Here is a 15642-nt window from a genome sequence, read left to right as displayed (position 1 = left end):
CGCAACTTAACTGTTTCATATATCAGCGCCGACACCAATTTCTGTTTCCAGTAATGATACAGTATACAAAATAAACCTTCATTACTAAAATTGTAATTCTACACAAAGAAATATGGGTGCTAAAATTCGCAACGTTTCAGAAAAAAATAAACATAACCACACCAATACACTAACAACTTTTACGACGAATTACAAAACACTTTATACAGAAACTTATTAAATTTTCACCCTGATACAAAAGTAAATTCAATAGTAATTATCTCTGTAATTTTACAGAGCTTTTAGAATTTTTACAAGAAAATTTTGTAACAATCCGTACGAACATCCAAAACAAACAACCTGATACTTCTAGATATAAATAAGAAAAACAAAAGAATCACAGTACCTTTTGTTCAACAGAGTAATTAATAATTCTCAATCTAACATAAAATGTTAAAATAGTAGTTGTATATTTACATAAGAATGTATTTAGAGCATAAACAGTTTCATTTTAAGTGATAAATAAATTAAAAGTATGACCAGCCTCTCCAGCGATTTCGTAGATTTATTTGTAAAAATTAAATAACAAAAAAAAAACAATTGTTATCTAAGTAAAAAGTGAATTTCATTAATAAATAACGATTACTCATAAACTAAAGTATATCAGAATTAATTGATAAAACTAGGTCACTTTGAGGTTATATATTTCATTCTTTTGACTAACATAGTACAGTTTTACTTCAGAGTGAAATAAAATGACGGTAGATGGTTTTACTATCGCCGTTGCTATAGCAACATTCTTCAAATCTCAAACAAATTATGCCGCTGGCTTCTCACCGTTTGTTACGTTGTTGATTGAAAGTTGTTAAAAATAATACGAATTTTTCACAAAAAATATGTACGAAATATTTTCAGAATGTGTAATGTATAGATATAACAGTAGATTCTGCTCAAAGGGAACAATATTTGTTTTCTTCACTACCATTTTAACACTGCTATTCCCATTGATGTTTACATATAAAAGTCATGGTAGGTTATTTTGTTCTTTCTCTCTATGCGTGTGAGAATGTGTGTGTTTGCGCGCGCGCGAGTGTATGAAAAAGAAACCAATATAAAGAAAAAAAACCAATCTCAAAGTACTGTACAAACGTTTTTTTTTTAATTCTGTACATTTTAAGTGTTTTATATTGAAAATGCTTTTTTCAGTAGAAAGGTCAGTATTTGGTTTTATTTTGTAGAGTACTGGATAGTCAAATTTTTCCAAATTGTTTTCAGCTAAAACTGATTACCGTTCAGTAGATTAAATGAACAGTGGAAAAAGTAAAGATCCAACCTGCCTATAAACAATAACATTAAGAAAGTTAAGTACCAGCATTCATTGTCATTTTCAAAGGATATCTAACTCTGAGAAAGAAAAGTAAAAAGAATAAACACTATGTACTTAATTATGTAACTTAAGTATTAAAAATAAGTTGAAACCATTTTACTTCCTTCATGTCATTTATTTAAATTATATCCTCATCCAAAGGCTTTCTATATTATTAACACTATGTTACGACATTAGGCGAGCAATTTATATTAAAATCAGGATTCAGAAATGGTATAAATTTTATTGGCCAAAATTTGTTATATTCCAATTGGTATATTTTATTCATACCTTATGATTGGTTAAAAAATAGGGATTATAATTGGTTAGAATTTTATTTCTAATAATGGTCAGTTCCTTTTCCAATTGTGATTGGTTTGAAGTAGTGGCTTTTTGATTGGTTAATCCTACTCGTACTTGTGATTGATTAAGTAAATAAGTTATTCTGATTAGTTAGTTACTGAATGTGGGAGACAGTGAAACTTAAGCATAATATGCGATATGCAAGGATGGATGTGTGTTGTCAATGGTTTATTTTTTATTGGTTTTGTTTAGGGAGTATTAAAATCATGTTTTGCTCATATTTCATTCCATTCCACAAGTTAGATAACTATTATAAAGAGCCAAAATTTAAATAAACTTTCACCAAATTGCACTATTATTACAAGCTAGTGAATGCTTTATTGTCAGATTACTTTATTGTCAAAAAACAACAAAGAAAAATGACAGAATTCATAGAAAAGTTTATTTTGATGTGAAATTAGGAGACCAAGACAAATATTGAGCTCCTCATGAGGTTTGTTCAATATATATTAAAGAGCTTCACCAATGTTACAAAAAAAAGTCTTTCTGCTTTGGAGTGTTTGAAGAAAACCAACCAATCACAGTGATGATTGTTACTTTTGTTCAGTTATAATACAGGAATTCAATTAAAAATAACAGAAAGGACTTTTTTCATCCAAACCTTCAATCAGTGATATGTTCTAACCATAACCATAACAAGGACTCTGCTGAACTTTTAGGCTCAAGGTTGAAGGAAAAAAATTTTTAACTCCTGGCACTACTCTTTACTGGTTTAGGTGCAAAGAAAAAGACTTTGTTCAATATTCTTCTCAAGAAGATACATTAGTTTACTGTAATGATTTATCTGAACTCATGGAACAATTCCACATTGACTATAAGGTTTCTGAATGGGATCTGTTAATTGATTTGTTTAAAAAGGAGTCTTAAGGCAGTTCTGCACAATGAAAATAAGTACGCTTCTTTACCAGAGGAGTATTCTATTCATTTGATAGTGTTACGAAAATCTTAAGTTGCATTTAATTAAACTTAAATATTTAAGGAAAAGGATCAAGGTGGACAATTTGTGGCGATTTAAACCTAATTCCTTTGTTACTTTGACATCAAAGTGGTTATAACAAATATCTGTGTTTTTTATGCAAGTGGAATCATTGTCATAGAAAGCAACACTATAATAAAAAGAATGGCCAAAAAAACAAACTTTAAAAGTTGGTATGAAAAACATTGAAAGAGAAAGTTTAGTAGAGTCAAGCAAAGTTTAGCTTCCTATGTTACATATTAAACTAGTGTTAATGAAGCAATTTGTGAAGGCATTATAAAAAGGTGGAGAGTATTTCAAGTATCTTTGCAGTCAAGTTTATCAGAAACAAAGACAAAGAAGGGTGTTTTTGTTGAGTTGGATTTAATAAAGCTTAGGAAAGATGAAATATTTGAATCCAACATAGAGGAAGCAGAAAAACAAGCTTGGAAAGCCTTCAAGTTTACAGTTACAAAGTTTCTTGGCAACAAAAAATATGCAGATTATAAAAATATTGTACAAGATGTTAGAAATATTAACAAATTTAGACTGTAAAATGGGCCTAAAGGTGCAATTTCTAAATTCGCACCTCAACTACTTTGCCAAAAATCTTTATGCAGTAACTGAGAAGCGGGGAGAAAAATTCCACCAAAATTAGCTGATTACTGCTGATCTAAAAAAGGGATGATCTGCTGGTAGACTACAGAAGAAAAAGCATCAAAACAAAAAAGAAAAAGATTTTATAAGGACTTGTAAGAACATAAATAGCATTATATGGTGTGTTTTCATTAGTTTTAAAGATAGTTTAAAGTAATTTTGTTTTTATATTACTTGTAAATAAATTCTAAATTTATTTAAACATTGGTTTTCATATTTAAAAACAGAAATTAAATCCTTTTTATGAAAAATCCTTGTGATGGAAAAAAAATTGAAGTCTTATCTGAATTCAGTGCTCAAAAATACATAAAAATCAGCTATCAAATTGAAAACAATCTTTTGATAGTTAAAAAATGCTGGCCTGTACATTCATGAATAATTTAGTGAACAACACTGAATATATTATTGCTAAGAAGATATGAGATACTTCTCTTCTAGTTTTCTGCCAATATAAAAACTGACTACATCAGCAAAAAAAAAAAAAATTCCTGTGATAATGTCCAAATCATAAGATATAGATAATAACATAGATTATAACATGTTACTTAGTAACTCATGCCTAAAATAAACTGTGATTTCATAGAATAATAAGATATTAAGTTTTAAAAAAAATTTGCATTCAAATCATATGTGTGCAATTCATATGCAATTGATAAGATTGTATGCACTGGCATGACAAAACAAACATGTAAAATTTATCCTTTCAATCAATTTACTGAAAAATTAAGGGCAGAAATTAAAAATTTGTAGAGAATATTTTGGATAGATTCGTTTACTAACTATTATAAGATTCACTGTCACTAAAGCTAAGATTATTGAATGATTTTCTTTGGAGTTCACAATTTCAGACTGCAATAAATTACCATTTGACTTCTAACTGAAGTGGATTAGCTGATTCAAAGTCTTGTCAGACTGGATATTTTAATTTGTTTACATTTACAGTTTCACAGAGTTAATTACAACAACTCTGGTGTTTACACAGATCTACTTTGTTCAGGGAATGTTTATAAATGTTTTACTAATCATAGATTTTACTAATCTATGCCAGAGAATACAATATGTTTCTTATTGCATTTCAACATCGCCAGGATGGGAGGCAGAAGATAATGACCACATCAACATCTAGGGTGATTCCATGTTTAAGCTCATTAATTTTATTATTACACAAATGAAACTTGAATTATTTCTGTAAGTTTTCATCATTAAGACAATTTTTTTTTTTTAAATAGCAGGCATCAACAACTATGGTCATTAGCACGATTAAGATCAGTAGCATGAAAGTTAGAATTTTTATAATCTCTATACTGCATTTTTTATTGTAAATGATTCAAATCAGTGCAGTTTATACTTCAGTTGTTAAAAAAATTGAGACAGCAAAACAAAGTAAAAATTTAATAATATCACCTAGTTTGAAATTAAAATTATTGTAACAAGTTGTCATTTGAAGAATTGCAAATAAACACAAGATCCTGCATTTAAATAGAGTGTCAAATGTTGTTCAATGAAACATGAGCATGCAATCGGTTAAAATAATAACTACATCTTTCTCTAAATAATAGTTAATACAAATTGTATGAGTATGTTTTTTTTTGTAAAGGATTTTGGATGAAAACAGCAACATATCAAGAGAAACCAGACGTCCACTTTAAATATGAATACCTATTTATATTACAAACAGAAAGTCTTGATTCACTAATAATATGCTCAACTTTTCCATATCTAAATAATTTATATAAAGATAAAAATAGCTGTCCAATAATTAAGGTATGATTATCTCTACTTTTATTTTCATTAATGTTATTGTAAAGTAATATATTTAAAAAAGTAAGCAACACAGTTATAGGTCTTTCCATCACCCGGCTAAATCCGCATTCCGGGAAGGTCCTACCACTGTGGGTTGTTTATGATGCATGGCTTACACACATTACTAAATTTAAAATATTTATCATTTTATTTAAATATATTTTTTCATTTATTTAATTCAATGATTCCAATTAAAGCGCGTGCGCATACCTTATTTAACTCGCACTGGTATAGCGGCGAGTACTGTACTATAGTGGCGAGTTAAGTCAGCACAAACTAAACTAATCTAATTTCACAACTTACATAGAACAAATTTTGATTGTACAGTTGACAGACTGGTGGCGATTGAGTTTCAGGGTGACTTTGCTTCTACAGCTTCACCCCCTTTATCTTTTAAGTTGAAAATTTTATGGCATCAATGCCCCATATACAGAAGTAATCTGAACAAGTTTGATCAAAATTGGTTCAGTAGTTCTGGAGATATAAGGTGATTTAGAGGCCAACACTGAATACACACATGTACATATGAACATTAATATCCAGAAAATTTCCATCCAGTTTTTTGGGTTCCTTAGGTGTCAAAACATGGTGGAAACCGCAAATGCCCAAACTGGACCGATTGCAATACTTAACCTTCTAGAGCTATATTACTACCTAGATGAGAGAGTAAAAAAACAGGAATACATCAGGAATAGTAAAAATAGCAAATATTATTACAATTCTACAGTAAACACTGAATTTTTCCTTTACATTATAACTCCTATTTTCTTATACAATATTCCACTTGTAATAAAAATTCCAAGTATTATAAATTATTTAATTAAAAAAAATACTTTTATATTCACTTGTTTTTGTAAATATAAACTTAATTCTATTTTTATATTTGTCAAATGGTAATGGACTAATAGATTGTTCAATATACAAACAATGCACACAAAAAAATCAAATCACTCAAATCCTCAAGGAAACAAGACATAAAAACTCATTAATCCTGACATGAAATTTTTATGCATAGTGCAGAAACCAAGATCTCAGCTCACTTGAACTCTATAAAATTTTTCATATTTTTTGTTTACCATAAAATTTGACAAAAGTAGTAGTGATAAATTTATGTAGATTAAATAATTAGATTACATATTCTGGGGTTTCCTACTTAGCTGGCAAAGATGTACCTATTTAGCTTAGAAAGGTATTTTGGAAGAAAGCATTCCAAAATTTTTAAAAAGAATAATTTAATAATTTTAAAATGTTATTTCCATAAGATTACTTTGAATGTGGTAACTACTGAAACAGAAACCTGAAGAACAAAACAATAAAACATTTTTACTTAATAAGAAAATAAATGTATTACTTCTATGAGTTTAGTGATTCAATGCAAAGTAATATGTTTACATATGATTACAATTGGAATGAGTATATGGAAATGAAATGATATTTACATTATTAAACATGAAAAGACTCATTCTAACATCAAAAAATGGGTTATTTCATTTAAATATATTTTAATGAAAGGAAAACTAATCTTACCTTTATAACTGTGTAGTTACCTAGTGAGTGTATAGGTTGGACTGATTAGAGTTATAAGCTGTTATATAAAGCAAAGGAAGAAGTATTGAAGAAATTACCTAAAATATTAAAAGTTAAGCCAGTTATTGTTTAACATGTAAAAATTAATTATCTACTCAATAATTAATTATTCAAGTAGGAAATGGATATTAAAAATTAATCTGATGTTTTATGAAGTGAAATTCTTCTAAGTAAAAGTATTAATTAAAAAATTAAACTGATAAACATAATTTTTGTTTCCTAACATGAAATTGTTTTTTGATGCTGAAAATGAATATGAACTCAGAATCTTCCTATCACTCACCATTTTTGAAAAATTTGCTTTGCCATTTGTTTTACCTATAGTTTGGCTTGAACCAAAGGATCATTTAACCAATTGTTACTCTTGTTTAAAAAGTATGTCCAGAATTTAAAAAAAATCTAAACATACTGTAAAATATCCTTCATTGCAATCTGCAATCAAGCCTCTACCTCACAATGAAATTATTCCAGATCCTGAGCCACTTATGAATGTATGTTTCAAAAGCAGTGATGAATCAGCAATATTGAAGAAGACAATGATTTTGTATTATCCTCCAATAAGCCACATCTTATATCACAAGTGATTAAATGACTTGGATAGGGATTTAAATTTATCAAAAAACTCAAGCTGAACTGTTGGGATCAAGACTGCAAGGTTGGAATTTACTTCAAAAAAATACAAAAATTTCAGGCTTTCGAAGCCAAAAAAAGAACTTTTACAGTATTTTATTGATGAAAATAATTTAGTTTATTACACAAATATTGATGAGCTTATGTTGCACTTCGGACAAGTTCATAAACCTGAGGACTGACACCTTTTTGTAGATTTATCCAAGTATAGTTTAAAAGTGGTTCTACTACACAACGCTGACAAATATTCTTCCATATCAATCGCTTATAGTATTAATTGAAAGAGACATATGATGTGATGAAAGACGTTCTTGAAAAAATAAATTATAAAAAACATAGCCGAAACATATGTGGTGATTTGAAAGTTATAGCTATTTTGTTAGGCATGCAGTTAGGCTGTACTAAGTACATGTGCTTTCTTTGCGAATGGGACAGCCAAGCTAGGGGTAAAAATTATGTTACAAAAAAGTGGAAGAAATGAGATAACTTAACTTCCAATGGGAAAAATACTATTCATGAGCCCTTAGTTGAACCCAAAAAAATATTTTTACCCTCTCTCCATATCAAGCTAAGACTAATGAAAAATTTGTAAAAGCAATGAAGAAGGATAGTCCCAAATTTTTGTAGATCAGGCAGAAATTTCCGAGTGTAAGTGAAGGAAAAATTAAAGAAGGAATATTTGTTAGTCCTCAAATAAGAGAGTTGGTCAAAGATTACATATTTAACTCAATGTTAAATAATGTAGAAAGTGCAGCTTCGGATTCATTTAAAGACATTTGCAAAAGTTTTCTCTGCAAACAAAAATCTGACAATTATCACAAAATTGTTAATCAATTTCTTACTTCATACAGAAATATTAAATGTAATATGTCTTTGAAAATACATTTCCTCCACTCACATCTGGATTTTTTCCCAGACAACCTCGAAGATGTAAGTGACAAACACGGTGAACGTTTCAACCAAGATATTTCGGTGATGGAAAGCCGCTATAAAGGGAAATGGAATACTAACATGCTAGCTGATTACTTTTGGACCTTAATTCGGGATGTGCCTGAGGCTATTTATAAAAGAAAAGCATCAGTGAAAACATTCTAACACAGCTATGGCAATACAAAACTTTACAGATATTATTTATATTTTCCCTAAATTTTTTTTGAAGCATAATTTATTTAAAACCAAGGTGATAGAAAAATTGTATTTAGATCTGTTATGTACGCAAAAAAGCTTAGAGAAACATTAAAAATGATTTTTTTTTTCTATCAGTGTTCTTAGTCCATTAATGAGCATGATGAAACACAATTTAAAAATTATCTATTTCTTTAATATTTGGAAATATGTTATAAAAAACCATTTTGTTATTAGGAAGTTCCTTCATCAAGTATTACTGAAATGTGCATATCCCGCTACTGAACGTTGTTAAATATCAACCTGTCAATAGAGTAGCAACAAAAAAATTTTCTGAAGCATATTTTGATGTATACGAAGAGCAAGTAAAGATTTATATTTATTTACTTTTACTCATAAATATAGTAGAGAAAGTTTTTTGTTAGCTTTACAGATTGCTATTTCATCTAAGATGCAACCCTAATATCAGTGTGTCTGTCTTACTGTGATCAATAATTTTAGGTTAATGTTATTAGCTGAAATTCAACTTTCTGTTACATTACTAAAATGAGCACCTAATGCTAAGTTAAAGGATATTTTTAAATGTACAATAGTGAAGAAGTTGTGAAGTAGATCTCAATAATTAGAATGATTATGGTTATTTTATATAAGCTAGACATTTGTAAACACACGTTTAGTATAAACTAGTTCAACAACTAGTATATGTAACATGTTAGTAACTCTATACTATAAAAAGTATAATTATTAAAATTATTTTGTTTTTATTAGGTCAGAGAGGAAGATTATAACAGAGACGGATATAATGACATATTGCATTTTGAGCTTGAAGCACTGCTAGAAAACAATGAAAATGTTTATGGAATTACTTTAATATTGTTATTTGATTACAGACTGTATGTAAGTTAATTTTTTGTTGGCAGTTATTTGACTTTTATTAAAATTATCCATTATTTTTTGTGCCAAATTTTCTTTTAATTTCAAATTACATGTTCTATGAACTAAATTTTTCTCTTTATGTAGTTTAATATTTGTCTCTTTGTCTTCTCTTATTTTTTTTACTCTGAACACAATCTGTTTATTAACAAATATTTCATGTCCAGGTGATAACGCTGAAGCATTTTTCAACCACACCAAAAAAACACCGCTTGAATATATTAATACAACTTAAAAAATTTTACCAGTGCAATTTGACTAAAAATTTTCATTTTGTACTTTTCAATCCTTTTAATGTTTTCTGGTCACATTTCAAAAGCTTCTATTTCTTTCCTTTCTGGTTTATCTATTATTTTAGGCATTACTACTCTAAGTAAGTGTTCTTTTTCTACATTTCAATCCAGTTTTATTTAAAATTTTAAAACTTTTATTTCATTTCACACCATGAAATCCCTTCACAAACACAAGATCTACAAATACCATACAGGTCACTGCAGTTCTCTAACTAACCTTCTAAGATTAATCTTGGTGGGAAAGAGACCTTCATTGTTCTCATACAATTTCTGGATCTGAATTTATCTTTATCTAATAAACTTCACCTGACTTTCTAATAATTTAAAAAATATACCAGTTATTTTTTACACTTTGAGTAAGTCTGTTATTTGTGGGTTTGATATTTAATGATAAAACTTATTGTTAAAATATGACAGCACTTTTCCAGTTTCTTACATTTTACATCATGGTCTATGCAACTTGTTCAGACTCACTTCTCCAAAACAAAGTAGCAATTCTAGTAGCAAATCTTCTATCCATTCTGGCTTATTCTGTTTTAAGTCACTATATTTATTTCATAATAACAGTTATTTACCAAATTTAATCCAGATTGGTTCAATCCAATTTTTAGTTATAAATTTCTACCCCCCTTTAAAAAAAGGTAGATAAAATGATATGTTTAGTAAAGGTAATTCTTTTTTCATTTTAGAATGAACATTCACTTTCAGTTTTAACTATATACAAGGGATATCTCTAAAGTAAAGACCACTGAGAAATTTCTCTCCTTAAGCCGGGTGAACCTGTGTCGTTCTTGGCCACGCTAGTAATGTTCACACTGCATTGTTGTTTGTAAGTTGTTGCGTTGTAGTATCTTTGATTACGTGTGAGTTATTACGTTATGAAATGAATAGGAACATTATGAAATTGATACTGCAGACTGTGAAATACGAAGAATTATAAGTTTATTAAACCATCAAAACGTTAAGCCGGCTGAAATTCACAGGTAGTTGGTTGCTGCGTACGGTGATAATGTAATGAATGAAAGAAACGTTCGAAAATGTTGTGAAAGGTTTGAGTTCCCTAATTCAATTTTTACCGGCGGTGAAACATTGATTTCGTGTTACAAGCCACAGAGAAAACAAATGCACAGAGAAAGCAAATGGCGTCATCCTCAATCACCAACCAGACCAACAAAGGTCATGCCACAGCCACTCAGATGCAAACTGATGGCCACAGTCTTTTGGGATTGGTTTGACATACTGCTGATTGATTTCGTGCCACGTGGAACAACTATAAATGAGAAGCCTACTGCAAAAGTCGTAAAAGTTACGGCACGTTATTAAAAAAAAACGATGTGGGCGGCTGATCAATGGCGTCGTCCTGCTGCACGACAATGCACGTCCACATGTTGCGGGTCCAACACGTGATTTACCGAGAACATTTGAATGGGAAATTTACGACCACCCACTACATAGTCCGGACTTAGCTCCTTCTGATTAGCATTTGTTTGGGAAATTGAACATTTTTTGAGTGGTAAGTAATTCGCATGTGCGATGAACTTAAAAATGCTGTTAATCAGTGGCTAAATGGACTAGCAGCAGAATAATACAACGAGGGTATATTGAAGCTAGTGTATCGCTACGATAAATGTCTTAATATTAATTCATGTGGCGATTATATAGAGAAGTAGCATAAGGTATGTAATGTAAGAAAAATAAAAACTATTTATAAAGTTTTCAGAATAAACCTTTTTGCAATGAAACGGTCTTGACTTTAGAGATAACCTTTCTTACTTTAAAGCCTGTGGAGCATCCCTCTCGATGGTCCAATAATAATCGGCTAGCATATTAGGATTACGTTTGCCTTGATACCTCTTTTCCATAGCTGAAATCTCCTTATGAAAGTGTTCCCTGTGCTCAACGCTAACTATGCCAAGATTTTCTGGGATGAAATCTGGGTGCGAGTGCAGGAAGTGTACTTTTAAAGACATATTACAACCCAAAATTGTTATAAGATATTATAAGACCGTTGACAATATCACGGTAATTTTCCGCCTTTCGATTTTCCAAAAAAACTCAGAGTAACATTTTTGAATGCTTGCTAAGGTGCTTTCTCTGGTGGATTTAATAGTTCCTCAAATTTTTTATCACACATTAGTGATCGTATTTGTGGCCACATAAATATTGCTTCATTAATTTTTGCATCACTACTTTAGGAAACTTCTGTTTCAAGTACATGAAACCACGAGTATTGTCCATGGCCTTAATGAAATTCTTCATTAATCCTAGTTTGATATGTAACGGGGGAAGATACACATTTTTAGTTTTACACAATCTGGGGGGTAGGCTTAATCATATTTTTTTGGGTCCAACCCAGGACATATTTTTGAAATAACTTAAAAGTCTTAACAATTTACTAAAACATTAAACTTTATTTATTTAGTCGTATTTTTCACTAGACAAGACTTTTTTTAGAAATGGTTTGTTTATTTTAATTACATCATAAAATTCATAGCAAGAAAGTTCTGAATTAATTTTAAAATTTAGCAGATGTTTAACGGTAGATACTGAAAGTCTACCCCTTTCTGCAGACCAAATGCTCCCCGCAATTGAAAAAACTCTCAACTGGAGCTGATACCCCAGGCAAAGATATCACAAATTTAACCATTTTAGAAATATTGCAACATGAAATATCAATCTTTTGAAACATCTTAAAAATTGCTTTTCACTTCTCTTCAATAGTATCTGGTATTTTTTCAGAACTTGAACCACAACTTATCCTTTGATTTTGTATTACCTGGTTCAACAATGTACGTTCATCAAATAAGTCATCAATATTTTAGGAATTTTTTATAATTTCATTAACAACTTTTGCAGTCGCTTCTAAATCAGAACAGGCAATTTCAGTTTGTAAATTTATCCACTGAAATTTACCAACTTTATCAAAACTGTTTCTCCACAACTTTAATTATTAAATACTAGAATTATAAAAAACGAATAGATAAAATGATGAAAAACGTGTAGACGCGTTACTTCCCACACGAAAACAACATAAAAATATTGCTCCTGTTTTGTTGCCAAATGCCTAAGTAAAAAGTTGTGACGAGACTGATAGCCACACCTCCATCAAAATCGACGCTCCAAGGCACTTGCTCCAAGGTCGACTGAGAGATGCACAGCTGTAAGAGAATGTTTAAAAACCCGATTTCGAAGATATAGGTCTAAAATTTAAAAAAATCCTCACCATCATAAAATTCTCAAACCCTAGACATTTTTGCAACCCCGGACAACACTAAAACACAAGCACTGTCTGGGCTAATCCTGGACATATGGCAAGCCTAACAATTGGTCATGTTTTACATTTTCTGTTCAGGAATAAGTGATCGCATTTAGGCCATATTTGGATGGCCTAACATTTTTAAATATTAAAAAAAAAAAAAATAACAAAAAACTGTGGGTGATGGAAAAATACTGAATACATATTTGAAAACAGGATGAAGAACTACATTATGTACATCTATTGGTACTCATGAGACAAAAATCATATTGACCAGTGTAATAACTGACCAATAAAGTTTTGAAATATAAAAGTAAATATTAATGCAAACATTGAATTAAACAGAATACACACAATAGTGAAACACAATTAGGCTACGAATTTAAACAAATTTTTTATACCAAGCCATAGTGGGTGTAATAATAAGTTTGTAAAGAAATAAATTAAAATATTAAGAATGAAAAAACAAGAGCTGAGTCCAAGTAACAGTTACTGATGAATTTTTAAAGGGTGTGAAGAATATATATATATATATGTATATATATTAAAAAAAATTATTTTTAGCCAATCCGCAAAGTACAGAATTAAAGAAATATTCTTAGCTTTTTTTACTTTATTTCCTTTACATTAGAATGCTTTTGGGCATAAGCCCAACCTTAGTAATGTTTTCTGATTTATCTTCATTTAAATTCACACATATAACTACTATTCAACACTGTATATTTAACACAGTACTGTATTAACATTACATAAAACAACATATTGAAAGAAATTTTAAATAAATTTTAATAAAAATTTTAATTTTAAATTTTAGTAGATGTTTTTACATTTTTAAAAACATTTTTGACGAAACAATTGTACGTTCTGTAAATGTTTAAAATTTCTTATATTTTAATGAATAACCAAGTTATAAAAAGTAACCAAGGTGTAAAGGTGTTGAATAGTAGTTATATGTATAAATATAAGTGAAGATAAATCAGAAAACATTACTGAGAATGGGCTTATGCCCGAAAGTGCTCTAATGTAAAGGGGGAAAAGTAAGAATGTTTCTTTAATGTCTACTTGGTGGATTGGCTGAAAAAAGTATTTTTTTCAAAAAAAATAAAAAGTATATATATATATAAATCTGTTGTTAAAAATGTAGAACATCTTTTAAATTAACTACAGTGTACTATATTTAATATAAGAACTATAAGATTTTCTCTTGAGTCTGAATTAGCTTTTGCTCGGATTCAAGCTCTTCAGAGAGCCAGTTCACTTTATTTTTTTTATTTTACTTTACATTATTTTCAACAGTTACATTACATTTAATAATACCATTACATCGTGTAAGTGTGAAATGTGTCATGTGTACACTTTGGTAAAATGTTTTCATGTACTGCCACATTTATATGCTTTATAATGTAGTGTACTTTAAATAGCACAGTTTATTTTAAGATGAAAATTATAAATAATTTACTTGTCTCAGAAAATTTTCACTCTAAGCTTTATGCTTCTTCAGAAGCTTAATTTAGATATCCTTTCTGAAAGTAAGGTGTACTGTAGTTGATTTTAAACTGTTTAGGTAGTAATAACCTCTTTAGCTTGAGCACAAATAAAGAAGTTGTATATATAAATTTAATGTGTCAATAAACATAAATATATTGATAGAAATGTTTTATACCATTAGGAATATAATTAATTTTTTTTGTCATTTCAGGGACACTGTTATTTGGAGATGGAAAGTTTAGGAGTAATTCAACAAATGACAAGTGTACCAGGTTCTAGATTTGATTATGCTGCAGATCTTCAACTGCTACAGAAATTCCCACTGCATACAAAATTTCACAACACATTTTATAAGAAGTCTATTTTTCACTCAAAGAATTTTAATATTCGAGATATATTAAAAGATTATGCCGCCAGAAATGGTAATCTTTCATTTTAACATACTGCCTATATTCAAATAGTTGTTTAAAGTACGGTAGTGATTTTTGCTCTATTGTAGAATTTTTGCTAATGTTATATTTAGAAAAGTTTTGATTACTCTTAAGTCTCATAAAAGCAAAAAACCAATTGGATCTCAGACTGAAATGTAACATTCAATTACACAATAAGAACTTAATAACTTAAATAGCAATACCAATTAAATATGTATTGATCTGTTGCAGTGAGCACCCATCTGGTAAATAGTTATTCAGTGTGGTCGTATGGAAGAGCAGCTATAGATCCATTTATAGTATCAGCACAAATAAGTTACCCTAGTGTGACAGTGATGTATAAACCTGGTTTTTGGCAAGAAATTAAATGGGCATGGATGCAATATTTTCCAGTATTATTTCCATTTATACTTTTATTTCGGGAAATTAAGAGATTTATTTTTAGTAATCATATTATACATACAAAGAAAGATGTACAATGGCAAAAGATCAGTTGAATTATTCGATCGCAATCAATAGGTCTAGAAATAGTTTATATGTGTATGTATGTATATGTATGTGTAGAAGTCTAATAATTGAGACTAGGTAGAATTCCACTTCCTTGGACCAGAGATGATTACTTTTTTATTTTTATTTGTAATTTCAAGATTTTTAACTTCATCAATATTATAAAGGTTACATACTTTTAAGCCTTATAGCAGGTATATATTAAGACTAATAATTAATAAAAACCACACTAATAATTAGACCAGAATATTACTAAAATGTAAGGAATT

General features: G+C 29.3%; 2 protein-coding genes across 4 annotated transcripts in view; one reads left to right on the top strand and one right to left on the bottom strand.

Moving 5' to 3' along the window:
- Positions 1-686, bottom strand: part of LOC142319497 (mitochondrial import inner membrane translocase subunit Tim21) — a 28068-nt gene extending 27382 nt beyond the window's left edge. The window contains exon 1 of one of the 3 annotated variants that reach the window (XM_075356832.1): positions 386-686. The gene's annotated coding sequence lies outside the window, so the exon portion shown is untranslated. Of the gene's footprint in view, positions 1-11; positions 364-385 lie in introns of those variants that run through there. The other 2 variants (XM_075356834.1, XM_075356831.1) reach the window with 2 other exon arrangements.
- A 189-nt stretch (positions 687-875) lies between these two features.
- On the top strand, positions 876-15363 carry LOC142320012 (transmembrane protein 231). The gene is made up of 5 exons (XM_075357692.1): positions 876-1008; positions 4918-5084; positions 9234-9362; positions 14647-14857; positions 15098-15363. The coding sequence occupies exons 1-5, from the start codon at positions 876-878 to the stop codon at positions 15361-15363; spliced, it is 906 nt and encodes a 301-aa protein (XP_075213807.1).
- Positions 15364-15642: the final 279 nt, after the last annotated feature.

This window comes from Lycorma delicatula, chromosome 2 (assembly GCF_047948215.1).
Source record: "Lycorma delicatula isolate Av1 chromosome 2, ASM4794821v1, whole genome shotgun sequence".
NCBI lineage: Eukaryota > Metazoa > Arthropoda > Insecta > Hemiptera > Fulgoridae > Lycorma > Lycorma delicatula.
Note: the sequence above shows the minus strand (reverse complement) of the source record. Positions and strands in the feature narration are given on the sequence as shown.

Bases quoted from the DNA above. Each gene is read 5' to 3' on its own strand.
- LOC142320012 (XM_075357692.1), top strand. From the start codon at position 876: ATGTACGAAATATTTTCAGAATGTGTAATGTATAGATATAACAGTAGA. The intron at 1,009-4,917 runs GTAGGTTATTTT...TTTTTTGTAAAG, and splicing joins GTTTACATATAAAAGTCATG to GATTTTGGATGAAAACAGCA. The intron at 9,363-14,646 runs GTAAGTTAATTT...TTGTCATTTCAG, and splicing joins TATTTGATTACAGACTGTAT to GGACACTGTTATTTGGAGAT.